This window comes from Podarcis tiliguerta, assembly GCF_965153285.1.
Source record: "Podarcis tiliguerta genome assembly, chromosome: 12".
Classification (NCBI taxonomy): Eukaryota; Metazoa; Chordata; class Lepidosauria; order Squamata; family Lacertidae; genus Podarcis; species Podarcis tiliguerta.
In genome coordinates this window covers 24,000,284-24,016,742 of record NC_139545.1, presented here as the reverse complement: position 1 = coordinate 24,016,742, position 16,459 = coordinate 24,000,284, and the positions used below count along the sequence as shown (strand labels likewise).

The 16,459-nt window shown below is 44.7% G+C and overlaps 1 protein-coding gene across 1 annotated transcript; it reads right to left on the bottom strand.

The window, feature by feature from the left end:
- Nucleotides 1-8,036: 8,036 nt before the first annotated feature.
- On the bottom strand, nt 8,037-11,368 carry HOXA13 (homeobox A13). The gene is made up of 2 exons (XM_083406987.1): nt 10,619-11,368; nt 8,037-8,968 (listed from the first exon to the last, which is right to left on the bottom strand). Exons 1-2 carry the CDS (start codon nt 11,328-11,330, stop codon nt 8,724-8,726), a joined length of 957 nt encoding a protein of 318 aa, XP_083263113.1. The 5' UTR covers nt 11,331-11,368; the 3' UTR covers nt 8,037-8,723.
- Between the last annotated feature and the right edge of the window lie 5,091 nt (nt 11,369-16,459).

Sequence of the window (16,459 nt, the reverse complement as noted above, 5' to 3'; positions counted from 1 at the left end):
CTGCTTCTCCTCGTTACGAACTTGAGCCAGAACATGCTCCCAACATCTCACGTTGACTTCTCCTCCTCTCAAATCCGGCTGCTTAAAGTTCCGATGGAGATGATCAGGCCAACGAAAGTGAGGGAACGAGACTCAAGGGCGGTGGAATCCCAGACGTGTCCTCCCCCCACTAGTCCCACCAGAGGGAAAGTCCAAATGTTTTTGATGGCGGGACACCCTGACGTTCCCTCCCCAATTCACCATGGGTCACCGTACAGTAATGACCGTGGTTTGTGCGTTGTAGGACTTGACCTTTACTACGTCGAAGAGGGGCTCTTTCTTTCACGCTGCATGAGGAGATGAGGGAGGGAGGGAGAGGGAGGGAGAGGGGGCGGAGGAAAAGATGCGCTCTTCGGGGATCTTTAATCGGAAATCAGAGGCAAGAGCGGCAAAAGCCACGGGCTTTTTCCTGCACGCCATATTTGGTCTATTTCTCCAGCGAAAGCCAGCCAGGACCGTTTCCTCGCCGGAGCTTGTAGTTTAAGAATCAAACGTATGCAACGCAGGAATGGTGTGTGTGTGTGTGTGTGTGTGTGTGTGTGTGTGTGTGTAAAAATCAGGGAAAGACTTCTGCTTCGCTACAAAACTAAAACGAAACGAAATCTATCCTCGTCAATAGATTAGAAACATCCACTTTCATTATTGACGCGCCTTTCCCCTTCCTCCCCCCGCCCCCACCTATCATAAAACAACCAGTGGGGTCTTTGGGAGGGAGGGAAGGAGGGAGAGAATCCAGGAGCAAAGTGTGTGTGTGTGCGTGCGCAGGCGAGGGGAGGGTGTTAAAGAGATAGCGACACAATTTATCTCGGACCTTCACAGATCGCTCGAGCTCCATTCAAATCTGCGGGACAATCTTTCAGTACTGCAGAATGAGCGGCTGGAAACTATTATCCACGATTCTGCTTTTCCCCTGTGCCTGAGGCTCCCCCCCCTTCCCCGCACTGCTCAGGAAGCCCGCGTTTTCCATTGGTCCGGATCCAACAAACTCAGGTCTCTTTAGGTCTTCCTCACGTTAAAAAAATAGTTACTCGTCTCCATTTGCAGAGGGATTTAGATACTGAAACGTATTTCAGTTAACACACACTGATGCCTTTTTAAAAACCAAATATTTTAAAACACCCACTCACATTTAACTTTCATTTACAGTTGGGCCCTAAAATAGTTGCCCGATATATATATATATTTCTAGAAATCTAAGTCTTTTCCTGGATAGCACAAGCTATTTATATCCCAATCATTGCAATCTGAAGCACTAAGCGCTTGGTGTTTTGAAACGGAAGTATGTTCGAGGAGAGAAATGGCCTAAGTTATAGACTCGCAGTATTACTTTAATTCTGATTAGGAAACACACTGCTGTCAAATTTTATTTCCTGTTGAGAAAAACACATTTGTTGCTGCCAGCAGTTTGAGAGGTTAGAATGCGGATTATATTCTGGAGTCCTATATATATTCCTTCTACTTTAGGTGATTATGTAGAGCTTGCCGTTGAACGTGATGCGCCTCTAACTTTCCCAGGATTGGCACCATCTGAATTTACAGTTAATCTTACTTCGCCGTTCCCTACCGCCATTAAAAGTCAATATGCATAAACGCTAATCGTTTCCCCACATTACTATATTTCCTAGTTAGGGACAAAGTTTAATACCCAAGGTGGTTAGGAATGTTTCCGTTTTAGAGGAAGAAGAAAAGGGGTGTGTGTGTGTGGAGCGCAGTATATACTCACAGACACCCCACCCCCATGCAAAACGCAACGATTTAGGAAGGGGAGTTTCTTAAAACTATATTGGTGTGCTAAACACGTTTGCTTTAAGAAGTAACGGAGATTTTCTTATTGAAATTAATACAAAAAAAAAACAAAACCCATCCTGGTGTTTCTATGGCAGAATGAAACAGGACAAGTGGAAGTGTCCACCTTAGCGCCATGCTCTTTGGAAAGGCACGAATGCTGCGTGGGAACTGGCCGCGAACTCAAGGCAGGCATTCGTAGTGGCGGACGCATTTCATTAGTGATAGATGTTCTTATAAAGCAGATATTACGCATATATTTCAGAACGAAGGCGGCAGATGGGGAGAGGGGGGTAAATGTGACCCAACAGCAATTTGTAACCTGGAAATATATGTGCCAACAGTTTAGGGGTAAATGAAGGCCATAAATAACAGGCACCACACCCTACCGGAACATCTAGGCATTCCTATTACTGAAGCAAAAGAGAATGAATGAGGGGATTTAATGGATGCAAAACCAATAAGAAAATGGAAGTTCATTCTTCAAGCACAGTTTATCAAGCGGCCTGGTCTCTCCAATCTTGATACAAAATAATAGGACATTGCATCTCAGGCTGAAATCGTATCTACGCTAAGTGTTAGCTCCGTTGAACGCAGTGGGGTTTACTTCCGAGTAGACACATACATTTATAAATAAGCATGTTGCGGGTCTCGTCGTAATCCATTATACGATCATAGATTGTGAGGACAAGGCAGAGCAAGGTGGGATTGTTATTAGTCTTGAGCTGGACCCAGTCCACTGAACCTACAGTAGCAGGATTTAGCCCCATTTCCCACCTAAGGCTGAGATCCTAAAAATCAGTGACCGGGGAGTCATATCTCTCGCAACCATTTGGAATTACTCCCAAGTCAATGTTTTTAGAGCCACGGTGTAAATCTGAGTAAGTCTAAGCAGCCTGTTTAAATGGGCGGTGGATTTGTGCAAAATGAACCATTTCCCCTTGGCCTGAATTTCATGGTATGTCTGAGAAATCGCTGGAGATTATACACATCAGAATATGATTTCCTTAACAAATACGCGCGTGAAATGTTAAGTTGAAGCACTAATAAAATCTAGCCCTGAAATCGGAAGCTTCTTGAGCTATTTTAATCAAGCGAGAAGCCCGGGGAAGTTAATGGAAGAATACCAGAATCCGAAATATTTCATATGGAAATTAAGCACGTTTGGAATAACATAATTTGTTCCTTAACAAACAATTTTAGGATCGTGGGGTGTAAATCTACTAATATCCCATATATGCGTTCTAGGAGGCTCAGAATTTAAGCTATAATGCGGCAAGTTATCCCGAGGAACTTAAATTTCGAAATTCAGGGTCCGCATCCGAAGGGTTCTGATTTGTTAGCGTGACCTTTTGTAGAGAATTCACCATGCACCGCACAGCCTGCGTCCGATTTTATTCCCCTGCATTTCTCAGGGATGAGGTTGACAATGACTGCAGCCGAGAAGAGGAGAAAATATCACATGGGCTGCGTTTCCTTTAAAAAAAGTCATTTTGCGAGGTGAGGGAGAAAAGGATAACAAACCCTCTTTATTTGCCCATGGCTGAATTTCCAGGGTGTCGCAGACTCTCAGTGGAACTGAGAAAACGTGATGACCAGAGACCAGCTGGCTGACTGAGCTTCTTACGCATTTTACCGTACTTCCCATGGAGGCATTTTGCAATGGCTTCCCAACGGGCCCAGGAACGGACAAGCCTTCTTGGGATTGTTACTTGGGGCGCGGGAGGGAAGAACAATACTCCGTTGGATACAAATACAGCAATTGCTCATGCTGCAGCTACTACTACTTCTACTACTACTGCCACCACCATTCCCAATATTACTGCAACATTCGTCTCTATTTAGAATTAAGGCCGAAGGAGTCCTGGTTTGGGACTAGAAATGCACACGGATATCTTTAAAAATAATTTTAAAAATACTCAGTCTGCAATTAACAGGAATGCTGTGCTTTCAGAACAGGAGAACTCATTTTCAGTCTGCACTCGTCTTGGTTAATCAGAGGAGATTTCACAAGAAGTAGATGTAAAAGAGGTTTTTGTCTCACTCCATCCCTCTTGCTGATATTTTAAAGAAAACTGGAGTTACCTCTGTGTGTAGGTGCCAACCTACAATGGGAATGTTTAGAGTATACGATGGCTCCTGCCTGGGTGCAGAATTGGAAGGATTTTTACTGTTGTTGTTGCTTCAGTTATATATACAGTATATATATATATCGCTCTGTGTGTATATCACATTAAAGAGCATTGCATTTATTGGTTTAACGTGGCATGGGTAAACTTTAAAAGCAAAGTGCCAAAGTATGTAGCAGATGGATTCTCAACTCAGTTATCTCCAACGAGTTCGTGTAGCAGTCCCACTGAACTCCTAAGGATTAAATCTGGGTTCCTTGTCTTGATTTGGAAGACGATATTGGTTATATAGTTGTTAATAATGTACTCAGACGTGCACGACTGCACCTCTTGAGTATATCCACAGGCACAGATTTATGCATATTTTGGCATTTTCGTTCCATACAATGCACATATATTCCCATACCTGAAATAAGTGTTTTGAATAATAGTTTACGCATTCCATACATGATAAAAGCTGCATTAACAAAAGATGTTCACAGTGGTTTGCGTATTGCAGAACGCACGGGATCCACCTGTAATCCAAGTATACATTAGCATATATTTATGTGCCACTAAATGCCATACACTCACACGCCAAATTACACACGTATGTGCCATCATGTTCTCCAATTAATTGTCTAGTCACATTTTTTTGTGAGGCTTTAACTACTGTTTTTAATTATTGGAACGTCCGGGAACTTATTTGAAAACACTTAGAATTGTACCTAACGCCACAGCATATACAATAAATAGTAAAGAGTGAGGTCAGTAGGAAAAGCAACTTGGAAACTAGGGTCGAGAATTTGAGAGAGGTAACTGGGCGATATTGTATTATCCAACCCAAATTGTGCCCTCAGTGTCCTCGGGCAGTGGTAGATCATCTGAACTCCTACATTGGGATTCTTTCCAAGAGGATAAGGACAGTGGGGCACCTAGCCCCGCGAAGGTCCGGGAGTTTGAGCACAGACTTCAAGGGAAGCCAAAATCCCTATTCGCATTGTTCAAGGAAGATGAGTTCTGACGTGCAGCGGGCAAGCTGAGACTGAGGCGCACTTTCCAAGGTCACAGCTCTTAACATGCAATTAGTATGCAGGAAACAAGTAGCGAATTACTTTCCCAGCAGCGCCGCAAAGTTCGGAACTCTTGCCCTTTCCCTATCCTGGATAGTTCCAGGTGTGGAGAGCCCGTCAAGGCGTCTAGGATCCACCGCTAAAGTCACCCAGAAGCCCCCTAAGTCCTCACTAACGCCATATAAACACTCTCTGTAAAAGCAAAAAAAATGCTCTGTATGTTAGGAAACAAATTCCGGTTGCTGTTTTGAAAATGCCCTTCCACAGAACCAAAACATCAGTTTATTTATACTTGCATCCCCCTTATTCTCAGTTTAAAGATAGCCGGTTTTCGCTTGCATAAGATCTCTGTTGTCTGAGAGTTTTAGCTCCGTCCGTCTTCAAAGTAAAGCAGTGAACTTGGACCTCACTGGGAAGGGAAGGACCAACCAATCTGAGCATCTCAGTCTCAGTAGCTTGAGAACTGAGGTGGCAGGAGGCCTTAAGAAAAGATTTTTGGAGAGGCTCATTATTGGATTGCCAGGCATTTCTGCCAGATACATTAAAATAGCCTTTCAATTCAATTCATTCATTCATTCATTCATTCTATATTTCACCGAGAAAGAAAAAAAAAGAGCCCACAATAAAATCCCTCAAACAGTTCCTTTTTCTAGGAGATCATTTCGCGTTCTGAAATACTACCTGAAGGTATTAACAATTTATACTGTATTAAGAAGACCACTTTACTGGGTTGTTGGCCGTGCTCAGTTGTCCCATTAAAATTAAGGGCCATGAATAACTTAGGCACATTAATTTCAATGGATTTACTCTTAGTAAAACTTATTGGGTACCACCCACTGTCCCAGAGAGTCACTTTAAATAGCTAAAAAAAAATGAAAGAAAAGGTCATGTGACATCTTAAAGACTAATACATTTATTGTGACTTGAGCCTTGAAGGACCCCCTGAAGACGAGCAAAAGTGAAATATACATTGGTAGTTATGTAATCTCCCACAGGACGTGTATGCGTATGTGTATATGTGCACACATATGCGAACATACGCGCATGGATGTACATGCACACATGAGCGTAGCCAATAAAATTCAATAAAAATACATAGCAAACTAAGGTTCTGGCCCCCCACAAAGGACTCCCCCCTAACAAAAGGCCTGCCCTCCCTATCAAAAATACGCCCAAGCATGCACACACATTTTCCCCTGCCTATCACAGAAAGAGAGTTCTTCCTCTGTAGCACGTTAAAGGCGAACAGATTTATGGCTGCATACGTATGCACACTCGTGCACATCCATATATCTCGACTGGTGGCGGAGAGACAGACCTACGAGTCCTGACGTTTCTGAAAAGATCGAAGACTTAGCCAATACCTCAGGGTCGCCTGTGATAAGTTACGATCAGTAGACAAAGTATTAGCGTTTATTTATTATGTCTTTATATATGTAGGGAGCCGCCCAGAGTGGCTGGAGCAACCCAGTCAGATGGGCGGGGTACAAATAATAAATTATTATTATTATTATTATTATTCGCCTTAAAAGTTGCTCTAATTAGGGTGGCGAACAGGCAGCAAAGAGCTCTTGGAGATATATATATAAACAAAATGCAAGGCGCTCTCAGGAGCCAACGCCCAGTCAAGGAAGAAGCGTCTTAATGTGTACTGGTCTCCGAGACAAGCCCAAGAGACGGGGATGTGAAATGAGCCCTAGACTAATGCCGCCCGGTGTGCTTTCCTGCATCCTGGCTAGTTCGGCTGACGCCCGCCTGGTGAAGCAGGCGCCAGGTGACAGGCCTCGCTGGGTTTCCATCGTTCGCAGCAGTGCCGACAAAGCCGAAGTGGAAACACGAGGTGGCGCCCTTCATCTACTAATCCAGAAGAAGGCTATTCATGAGCTGTCAAAAGTCAAGGTCACAAATTGTCTTTTCTCCACCCCCCACCCCCATCAAGGTCAAGGTTTAAGGCCTTCCTAGTCCTGTCATTTCAACAAATACCAAAACCTCTCTCTCTCTCTCTCTCCTTGCTCCCCCCCACCCCCAAAAAAACTCTTAACCGGCCCTGCCAATAAACCTTAAATACGACACTCTTGCATTTGTGGTCTCTAACAACTGTTTTTCATTCTGGAAGGGGTGCTCCGGCTCAACGTTTATATCTCCTCCTCTCCCCCCCCCGCTTCAGAATACCTGACTCTTTAACCTTACTGAAACATTTATAGTTTAGTTATCACGCATTCGCTTTCTGGGCTAGGTAATTTACGGGGGAAATATGGACCATATCAGCAATTTAGGAGAAAACATTAGGCCTGCAGGATAAGTACATTCGTCCTGAAATCCACATATATGTATATATCAGAGGGAAAGAAATAAAGGAGGGTTTAAGCAGGCTTTATTACAGTGACTATTTTTTATTAACAGTATTAACACTAGTATCTATCTACAGCTCTTAGATTTTCATTTTCAGTAAAAATATAAAAAAAAACAAAAAACAAACCAAGGGTGCACCAATACATTTTCACAGTGTGCTGATTAAAAAAAAATATTTACAAGATAGCCTCTCCTTGTGAACGGGGGTGGGGGGTGGGAATAATAATGTGCTGGTTGAAGTTGCAGACTGATTTGTTTCAAGGGGTGAAAGTGCTGTAAAATGAATTCCTATACTTACTAATGCAGCCTGATAACTGAAAACGAAGAAGGAAAAAGGTCTACTTACTCATAGTTCAAACTATAGAATATATAGATATCTCTGGGAAGCAAAATATATTTTCATTATCAGGTCCTTTGAGATTGTTTCTCTTAGAAAGGGATTTCTGTTACATCACAATTATAACTCTCATGTCTCTGTTTCTCCCCAAGTTTGGAAAACAGTCATTTATGGGATTTACACCATTTGTTACTTGATTAATGTCGCTGATACTGAAAAGCTATAGAGTCCCTTTACAAATCTCTGGAGCATTCTATTATCACTGAGTTTAGGGATCAAGAAATGAGCGATTGGAAAGTAAATCAATTATTTTTTTTGTAAGGTTCCCCTTTTTACACCCGGTAGTTTAGACTGGTTTTAATTTCTTTTCAAGGTTCATCCTTCGCAGAGTTTCCTTCATTACTGCTGTCTTTGGTACTTAGTACCTTCCTCCAGAAAGAAAATAAAACAGAAAACACAAAAGGCATTGCTTTAACATACAGTAATTGTACAACCCCACCCCACCCCCGTGTTTACCTGAGCAACCATTCAAACATGCTTTTGGGAAGCAACGCAAGAAATTGGATCGCAAAGTGTGTGCGTGTGCGCGCGCGCGCGCGTGTGTTTTTTTAAAAAAGCCATATTTCAGATTACAGTCCTAAATAGTGTCCTACAACAGTCACAGTAATACTTACACGCTTTTCTCGACAAAATGTTTATCTTTCTTAACTGAAATATTTCTGGATTGGGCATTTGGGCTCTCAGACTCAGTCACTGAAATGGCCTCTTCTGGATTTCGGGAGCACTGACAAGTCTTAAAGCCTTTCTCAAGAACCCATACTTTCTCTCTCTCTTTCTCGCTCTCTCCAAAAGCCATAATTCCAAAGAGACAGAGAGTTCTGGTGAAAGAAGAGGTTCATTGTCTTTTCTTATTTTCTTATTACTTATTATTTACTTATTATTATTATTATTATAATCTGGACCAAAAAAATATAGAGAAAGAGAGTTGGTTTTTTAGGCCTCTGGGCAGCTGCGCTTGCATTTAATCCGTTAACTCGTCGTCTTCAATTTGTTGATGACTTTTTTTTCTTTCACCCTTCTGTTTTGGAACCAGATTGTGACCTGCCTCTCAGAGAGGTTCGTAGTAGCCGATATCCTTCTGCGCTTGTCCTTGGTAATGAATTTATTTGTAGCATATTCCCTTTCCAGTTCCTTTAACTGAACTTTGGTGTAAGGCACTCTCTTCTTTCGCCCACGCCGGTAGGAGTTGGCATCCGAAGGGTGCGAAACCACGTCTATAATAATAGTAATAATAAAAAAAGAAAAAAATCAAAACAGGAAGGCGGGCATTAGCATTATTACGACCATCAACTGATATCAATTTATTACTCTTCACCATGCCTTCCCCCTTCACGCAGTGACAAGCTAAAATGGACTGCAATCAACAGGCCTGCCTTGGCTCCTAAGTCATCACCCAGAAATGCGGGCTTTGCTTTTCTGCTGCTAGCAAGCGCTTCGCTGCAAGCTCTTTTCCCTGTAACACCAAAAGACTGTAGGAAAATTATACGCAGTTATAATAACCGATGAAGCGTGCGAGCTGAAGCCTCGGTGGAAAATTCTCGTTCACCGGGAAGACTTAATGCCCCTTGGCAGACTTGTTCAAGCCCATTCCCTCCTCGGAAATAAATATATAAACAAACAAATCGTGCATATGTTCTAGAATCTAGATCCAGCAGAGCTGAGGTACCCGAAACTTAGTTCTGGTACCGCTGAAGAAGGGGAGGGGGAGCGGAGACTGATGGTCGAAATAATTTGGAAGCAGAGCAGTCAGAAGGAGTAACAATCTTCTGACTTGAAGCTAGACAGCTACAAGTACAGTATTGCAGCTTCTAGTACTTTTCTGGTGCAGTAGCAATATATATATTACACACACATATATATTGGTAAAGCCGCTGATCGTAGAGGAATAATCTGACTAAAGGAGTTCATTCTTCACCAGGAAGGCTTTATGTTAATCAGAAAGCTAGTAATTGAGCAAGTAAAAAACAACAACACTCTAAGTTTTATTATATAGCCCAAACCGAGGAACTAAACTGGGTGATAGTGGCGTAGGGAATGGCAACAGTAATACTAAGGAAGAAGGGATTTAATCATCATAATCAAATTATTTATGAGAGGCTTGATCTAACGAGTATTGGGAGAGTGTGAATAAGAGGGCAAACGCTACAATATTATAAGTATTATTATAATTTCTGCTAGTTGGGTTGGTGACGTTGCAAAAGAGGTAAATATTAATATACCAGTAAACTAGACATCTTCCCTATTTTGGCTGGAGAGACGGAGAGAAAGAAGCAGAAACGCGCTTGGTGAGAGAGATGATAGCGAAGCAACAATCGGATCTTTCATGCATTACTCGCAAGTAAACCCTACTGTTTTCTATAGATTCAAACACACGCACTCTCTCCCTATGAAAGTTAAGAACAAATGGCTCATATATAGGTAACCACGTTGTAGAAGGTAAGAGACTGGCATTAAAAACAACTCTCACTTCTACCACGATGATTGGTGGGACAGCCAAGTAAATCGCTAGTCTTCTCGGAGCAAGGGGCTGACCCTGCTGTGAGCGAAATAACCAAGAGGGCTGCAGTTGCACTATGAGAAGTACGGATAGGTGCAGAGCCATCCTGGGTGCGTCTGCTCGGACCGAAACCCTCCTGAGCTGAAGGGGACTCACTCCCAGATCAGTGTGGATTAGGTTTGCAGCCTAACTGGGGCGAATTCTGTCTCTTAAGGGAAGCGACCATATTGTTGCTAATAAGTGAGGGATGATGGTGGAGGCTTAGGAGGAGAACGGGCGTTGTTAATTCTACCGGGGCAAGGCAGACAGTGAGGCACTAAGTAAGCATTCTCCGGAGTAGAAAAGAAGGGCCATGCAGGTGCATTACCCGGGAGAGTGGATTTCCAGAGGTGGGGCGGCTGGTTCTGTTCCTTGGGGCAGTAGACTTGCCCATTCCAGCCATTGGTGATAGCCCAGGGCTGGTAGCCTTCCATGGGCAGCATCGAGTCGTGCCTGGGCTCCCCGGGGCCTCCGATGGTGGGCACCACGGGCATATCCAGGTAGCCCGGCACCGGCTGGTAGGGTCCGGCGGCGTAGCCCTGGTAGAAGGCGAATTCCTTGGCCCGGGAGGTGAAGTCCTCTCCGGCGGCGCCTACCGACGTGTCCATGTACTTGTCGGCGAAGGAGGCGGCGGGCTGCGCGCACGACTTGAGCGCGGCGTTGTGGTGGCTCATGCGGCACGGGAAGTAGCCGCTGCCGAAGTAGCCGTAGGGCAGCGCGGCCGGCCCCGACGAGCTCTGCACGGCGGCCGAGCAGGGGCTGCACTGCTTGACAGATGCCCCGGGCTCAGCCATGCCCGCGGCGGCGGCGGCGGCGGGCGCCTCGCTCGACGTGTAGGCGGCGGCGCTGCCCGGGGCTGCGAGCGAGGCTGGGTGAGCCATCAGGTTCCGGCACTGGTTGGCCGCGGCGAAGTTGGTGCCTGCGGCCGCCGCCGCGTGGAAACCGGCTTCCATGTTCTTGTTGATCTCCTCCAGGCTGTTGTCGTAGAGGAACATGACGGGCTCGATCCAGCGGGGATGGAGGAGCACGGAGGCTGTCATAGCCCGATCCGCATTGAGACTAGTGGCTCTTTTTTAAAAGCCCCAAAGACTGAAAAAAGAGATACTAAATCTCCCAGACTTGACCAGGGCTGACGCGCCAGTGTCGCGCCACCACGGCGCTCATTGGACCGCCCTCCCCCACGTGATATGCAAAGCAGCTGATAAACATCTGAGGAATAAAGGGCAGATAATTAAATAATGGCCTAATCGCGCCACGGCTTGGGATGCCAGCGGCGGACGGCACTCGCGCGCGCGCGGCCGCCCCTTCCACTCACGACTTTGCGTGGCGAGGGAGGCGCCAACGCGGGTGCAAAGGAAGAGCAGGTATTTCGCCTCCCTCCCCACCCCCCGCTCTGCAAAGTGTGGATTTCTTCCCTCTCCCCCTCCCCCTCCACTCCCTCTAGCACATTGCCTCTAGGAAATCATTTCAACAGGCTCTCACTCCACGGTCTTAATGTCAAAGCCTTCTGACTTTCTGTACAGTATTTTTCTTGCTCATCAACTGGTGGTTGGTGGTGTGTGTGTGTGTGGTTTTTTTTGGTTTTGGTTTTTCCTGGGGAACGTCCCGCCCTCCCCTCCCCCTCCCTCCCTCCCTAGACTTAAACTCGTATTTTCTCGTGTTATAGGACTGCAAACTGCTTGTACCATTACGAGGTCAAAACACCTCTTTCTAAAACCACAACGCCTGTCAACGCCGGGTATTTCACATCTTCTCCTGACCTGTCCAGATACACACACACAAACAAACAAACATATATGTGCGTTTCGAATGATATCACTCCTCCTTTGGACAAATACATCTGAAAATGAGGAGCAGTATCCAGAACGTAGGCAGCAGATTTGCCACGGCAGGGTGTGGAAGAGAAAGAGTTAAGCAGACCTCAGAAATGAATCAGCCTCCCTGTATTATTTGTTATTGCAACAATAAAACGCGCAGCCTACAATTTTTTGCTTGAATCATCCCCGACCATAAAAATATTGCGTGGGATTATTTATTGTCTAAGAGTGACCATAGGGACTCCCCCCCCCTTATCATCGTTAATAACAAACCCTTTGCACCGAAACCCTCTGCGTAAGCACATGCACCAACACGGAAAGCCACTATGTCAATAAAAGGGCACTTCTTTGGAGTATTTTCTATTAATTAATTAATTATTAATTAATTAATTATTAATTTATTGTTATTATCATTGGCACATACTCTATTACGAGTATATGTTATGCAGACACGGACTGCTTAAGGATTTATATGCATCCTGCAAAATGCAAGTAGAAGTTAATTCATGGCAATATAATCACGCGAGAGAGTGGGGATTTGAGAGTTACTGACCTCCGACCACAACGAAGGGGGTAAACTTGTCTTTGTAAACAAAAGCAAAAGCAAGGAAAAACAAAGCAAAACAAAAAAGCCCACCACACCCAAACCTCTGTCTGCTTGTTTGATGCACGCTTGACAGGTATTTATGAACTATTGTGCGAGCGGTTGGGGCTTGCAACATTGTTTTCGCTGCAGTGCTACAAGGATGGAATTCTAAATCGTGCATTGTTTGGAGAGACTCCCAGTCCCTTGTATGTAGGAAGGAACAGATCTGTCAGTTCGCCTGCCTGTCCCCCCGTCTGCCCTGCCCTGGCCCTTTTCGCTGAGAATGGCATGCGGCAGAGGGGACTCTTGTCACCGGACAATATTTCAGCGAATTCTCTTAATTGTAACCAATAAAGGGCTCCTTTCCTCTCCAGCCCCAGCCTCCTTCTCCTCCTGGATAGTCTTTTCCGCATTCCTCCTCATGGCCAAAGGCAAATATTTATTCCTGGCATATTTTCATATCCCCACCCCCCACCCACCACCCCGCTTTCCGGGCTTCAGCCGTTAAGGAAAAATGTAGGCTTCGAAATCTTTCCATTATTTGGCAGGGAGGGGAGGGGAGGGGGAGCTTCCCTTCGCCTTCCCTTTCCTTTTGGGGAATCTCATTCTTTCAAAACGCCTTGCAGCGGAGCCAAAACACAGCACACTCAGCCTTCCCCAACTCATTCAATTCATTAACCTACCCCAGCAAAAGGCTAACAGGGCAGCGCTCTTTTAGGGAGGGAGGGGAGACACGACTAGAGGCCAAGGTCAAGTTGAAAGCGGCAACCTAGCCAATGCCAGGATGGTCATTCAGAGCCGGAGGAGACTTGTCTGATTTGCTACAAAGAAGAAGAAGAGGGGGGCAGCCAATTACTCCTTTTCACCCCCCCCCGTGTGTGTCCTTTTCGGCCTTTCTGTCTGTCACTTTCCTGACAAACCCTTCCCTCTTCTGGTTACGGAGAACTTTGTGTGCAACTGTGGCTCTTTGAGGGTGAAGCACGATGCTAAACAAAAAAACAAACAAGCAAATAAATCAAAAGATGTGCCAGTAGAGGTGGGGATCCTATATGCTGTTCGTTTGTTTCCTTGCTTGGCTTTGACCAGTTCTGATGATAAAAAAAACAACAACACAGGGTGTGCGTGAGAGAGAGAAAGATGAGGCTACATTCAGATCATTGCTCTAGCTCCCAAGAAAGGCCGAGTTTTGCTGGACATTGATCAGAACAGAAGCTTCTTCAAACTCAGCCTGACCTGCTGCGCGCATGAAAGAATGAGCATTTCTAGGGGCGTCTCCATTTGTCTGGTTCAGAAATGGATTTCTGAGGAATAAAAACATGGGCGGTTACCGCCGTCGGTCCAATGTACAGTTTTTTTGCTTCTCCGGTCATTGGGATCAAGAGAAGCGTCCAAAGAGTTCAGCTGGAGGTCCACACTGAAAGCCAACAGATAGGTGTTAGAGAAAGAAGCATGCACACAAAAGGCGAGGTTGGATGTGGACGCTGCTTTTTGCCTGGTCTAAAAACTACCTGGCGATGAGCCGATCAAACAGGAAAACCGTAGGGCTTGACCATGAATATTAGATGAGTGCGTATAATACGGGCGAAATCTGTTCTCTACTGGAGGAGGTTAAAATAAAGTAAGATAAAAAATGTAAGACCTCTTTGCTTTCCTAAATGCAAGTAGAGCAACTGGTCTAGGTAGCCAAAATGAAGCTTTTGGTGGTTTGACGTGTGTTTGTAGGTTTTAAATTGATCTGTTCACTTCAAAGATCGTGTAATCGCTTCTGTGTATGTGTAGCAAAAGGGACAAGAGTCCACGTAAAAACTCTTGCAGAATTCCGCCATCCCGCTTTTGTTGATTTGTCTGTGACAACCCCAAGAAAGACCCGCCATAGCAGACGGACCCACACCTATGGCGCGTGGGTCCTCTCCGCTTTTGCGGTGTGTATATAGGTGTGTATAGGATTGCGGACACCAAGCATAATAGAAAGTTTGGGTGCTCTGTTCTCTGGTGATGGGTCTTCCTTCCGCAGGAGGTAGAAACCCAAACTGTACTCCCTTCCTAGTAGGCGGGATTCTTCCACTCCTGTGGAATGCTTAATCAAAATTACGAGATGGTCGCGACATCGCCCTCAACCTGCGGCCTAACGGATTATTCCTTATGCGCCATATAACTGCTAATGACGACGGTCTTCTAAGATCGCCGCATGAAGTAGGAGTGACCCTTCCAGTTGTACTGAGAACTGCGGCCCTTTAAATCATGAATTTGGACTCCATTCTTTAACCGGACCAGAAATTCAGCTGAACACAATGGAAATTGGCCGCTGAATGACGCTTGAGAGGCATTGACCTCACAGAACGATATCTGGTGGAAGAAGAGAGGGGCACTTCTAATGTAAAACCAAACCCTTGGAACGCATTAGAAAAGAAAACAAGGAATGATGTGGTTGTATTTATTCAGGAGAACCCGAGATGGTTAAAAGTGTTGAGAGAAAAATGTCATCCCCCTTTGCAACCTCTGTTTATGTATTAATGGAAGGAGGTTTGCAACCGTGAGTGGATGAGCGTAAGAGGCGTCTCTCTTCTCCCTGTGGCTCTAGAGCATTCCTCAATGGCAAATACATTTTTCGCAGACTTAGGTTGGGGTGAAGACAAAGTTCATAGAAAAACGAAAAAGCGGGCATTCTTGCCCCGCCCCTCTCTCCCCTCCTCAATAGATGCTACCACTTAGAAAATACTTTAACGTTATATAAAAGCACTGCTAGGGAAATCCTTCCCTAACACCAAAACAAAACACCCAAAGAACCCATGGAATCAACTGTGTTCCATGGAATCAAAGGGCGCTCCCTTCCAAATGTGTCTGCAGTGGAGTTCAGAGTTTGGCCCTGATTCACTTCAGACCCACTGAAATCAACAATACTTGAGTTAGCCGGCAACTAACTTGAATTATTGATTTCAATGGGGTAGGCCGGAGTAAGAGCGCTACCCAGCTCCATTATTGTTTTGAAAATGGAGCTTTGCCATTTCCTTCAGGAGAAAGAGAATACACCCAACATTTCTCTGGATTGTGAAATTTCTCTGATTGTAATAGTGGCATAACTCAGGTCCATTTTAATTAATGTGGCCCTTGCTACCTAATGTCCACATTACTACTACTATTAGTAGTATGAGTATGAGGAGTAGTAGTAAAAGCAGCAGCAGACATAGTAGTAGTAATGGAAGTATACTGAATGGTGTCCAGTATTTTTTATTAAACACAAATATTGCTTTTGGTCTAATCCATGGAAGGATGTTGATTTCTAATAACTCAGTTTCCAGGAGTGAAGAAAACCTTTAAAAGATGATGGTGGAAGTCTTTTAATCGGATTTGATTTTCATGAGCAACTGCAATTTACCTGCCATCACATTATTTTGGAGGAAAACTGTCAAGGCCTCTTCCTCCTCCTCCTCCCATCATTTTCTCTGAAAACATTCCTGAGCCAGTTTTAAGGACACTTTGCATTCAAGGATATTCATGTGTTTCTAATGTAATTAAACAGCTTTACGAGCAGCATTTGCTGGACATCCTAACTCCCTCCCTCCCACTGAGTGCTCTTTTCCCCCCTTGGAGATAATTGGGAAATAAGAAAGATTTTCAAAAGCAAATGCTAAAGGGGGAGAAACGTTCAGGAAGACTTGTGCGGAGATTACACACGGAGAAAGTGCATTCCTGTTTAAAATCAGGGTAGGTAGATTACAACACACACAGAGAGAGGAGTGCAAAATTTTATTTCATCTAGTGTGTT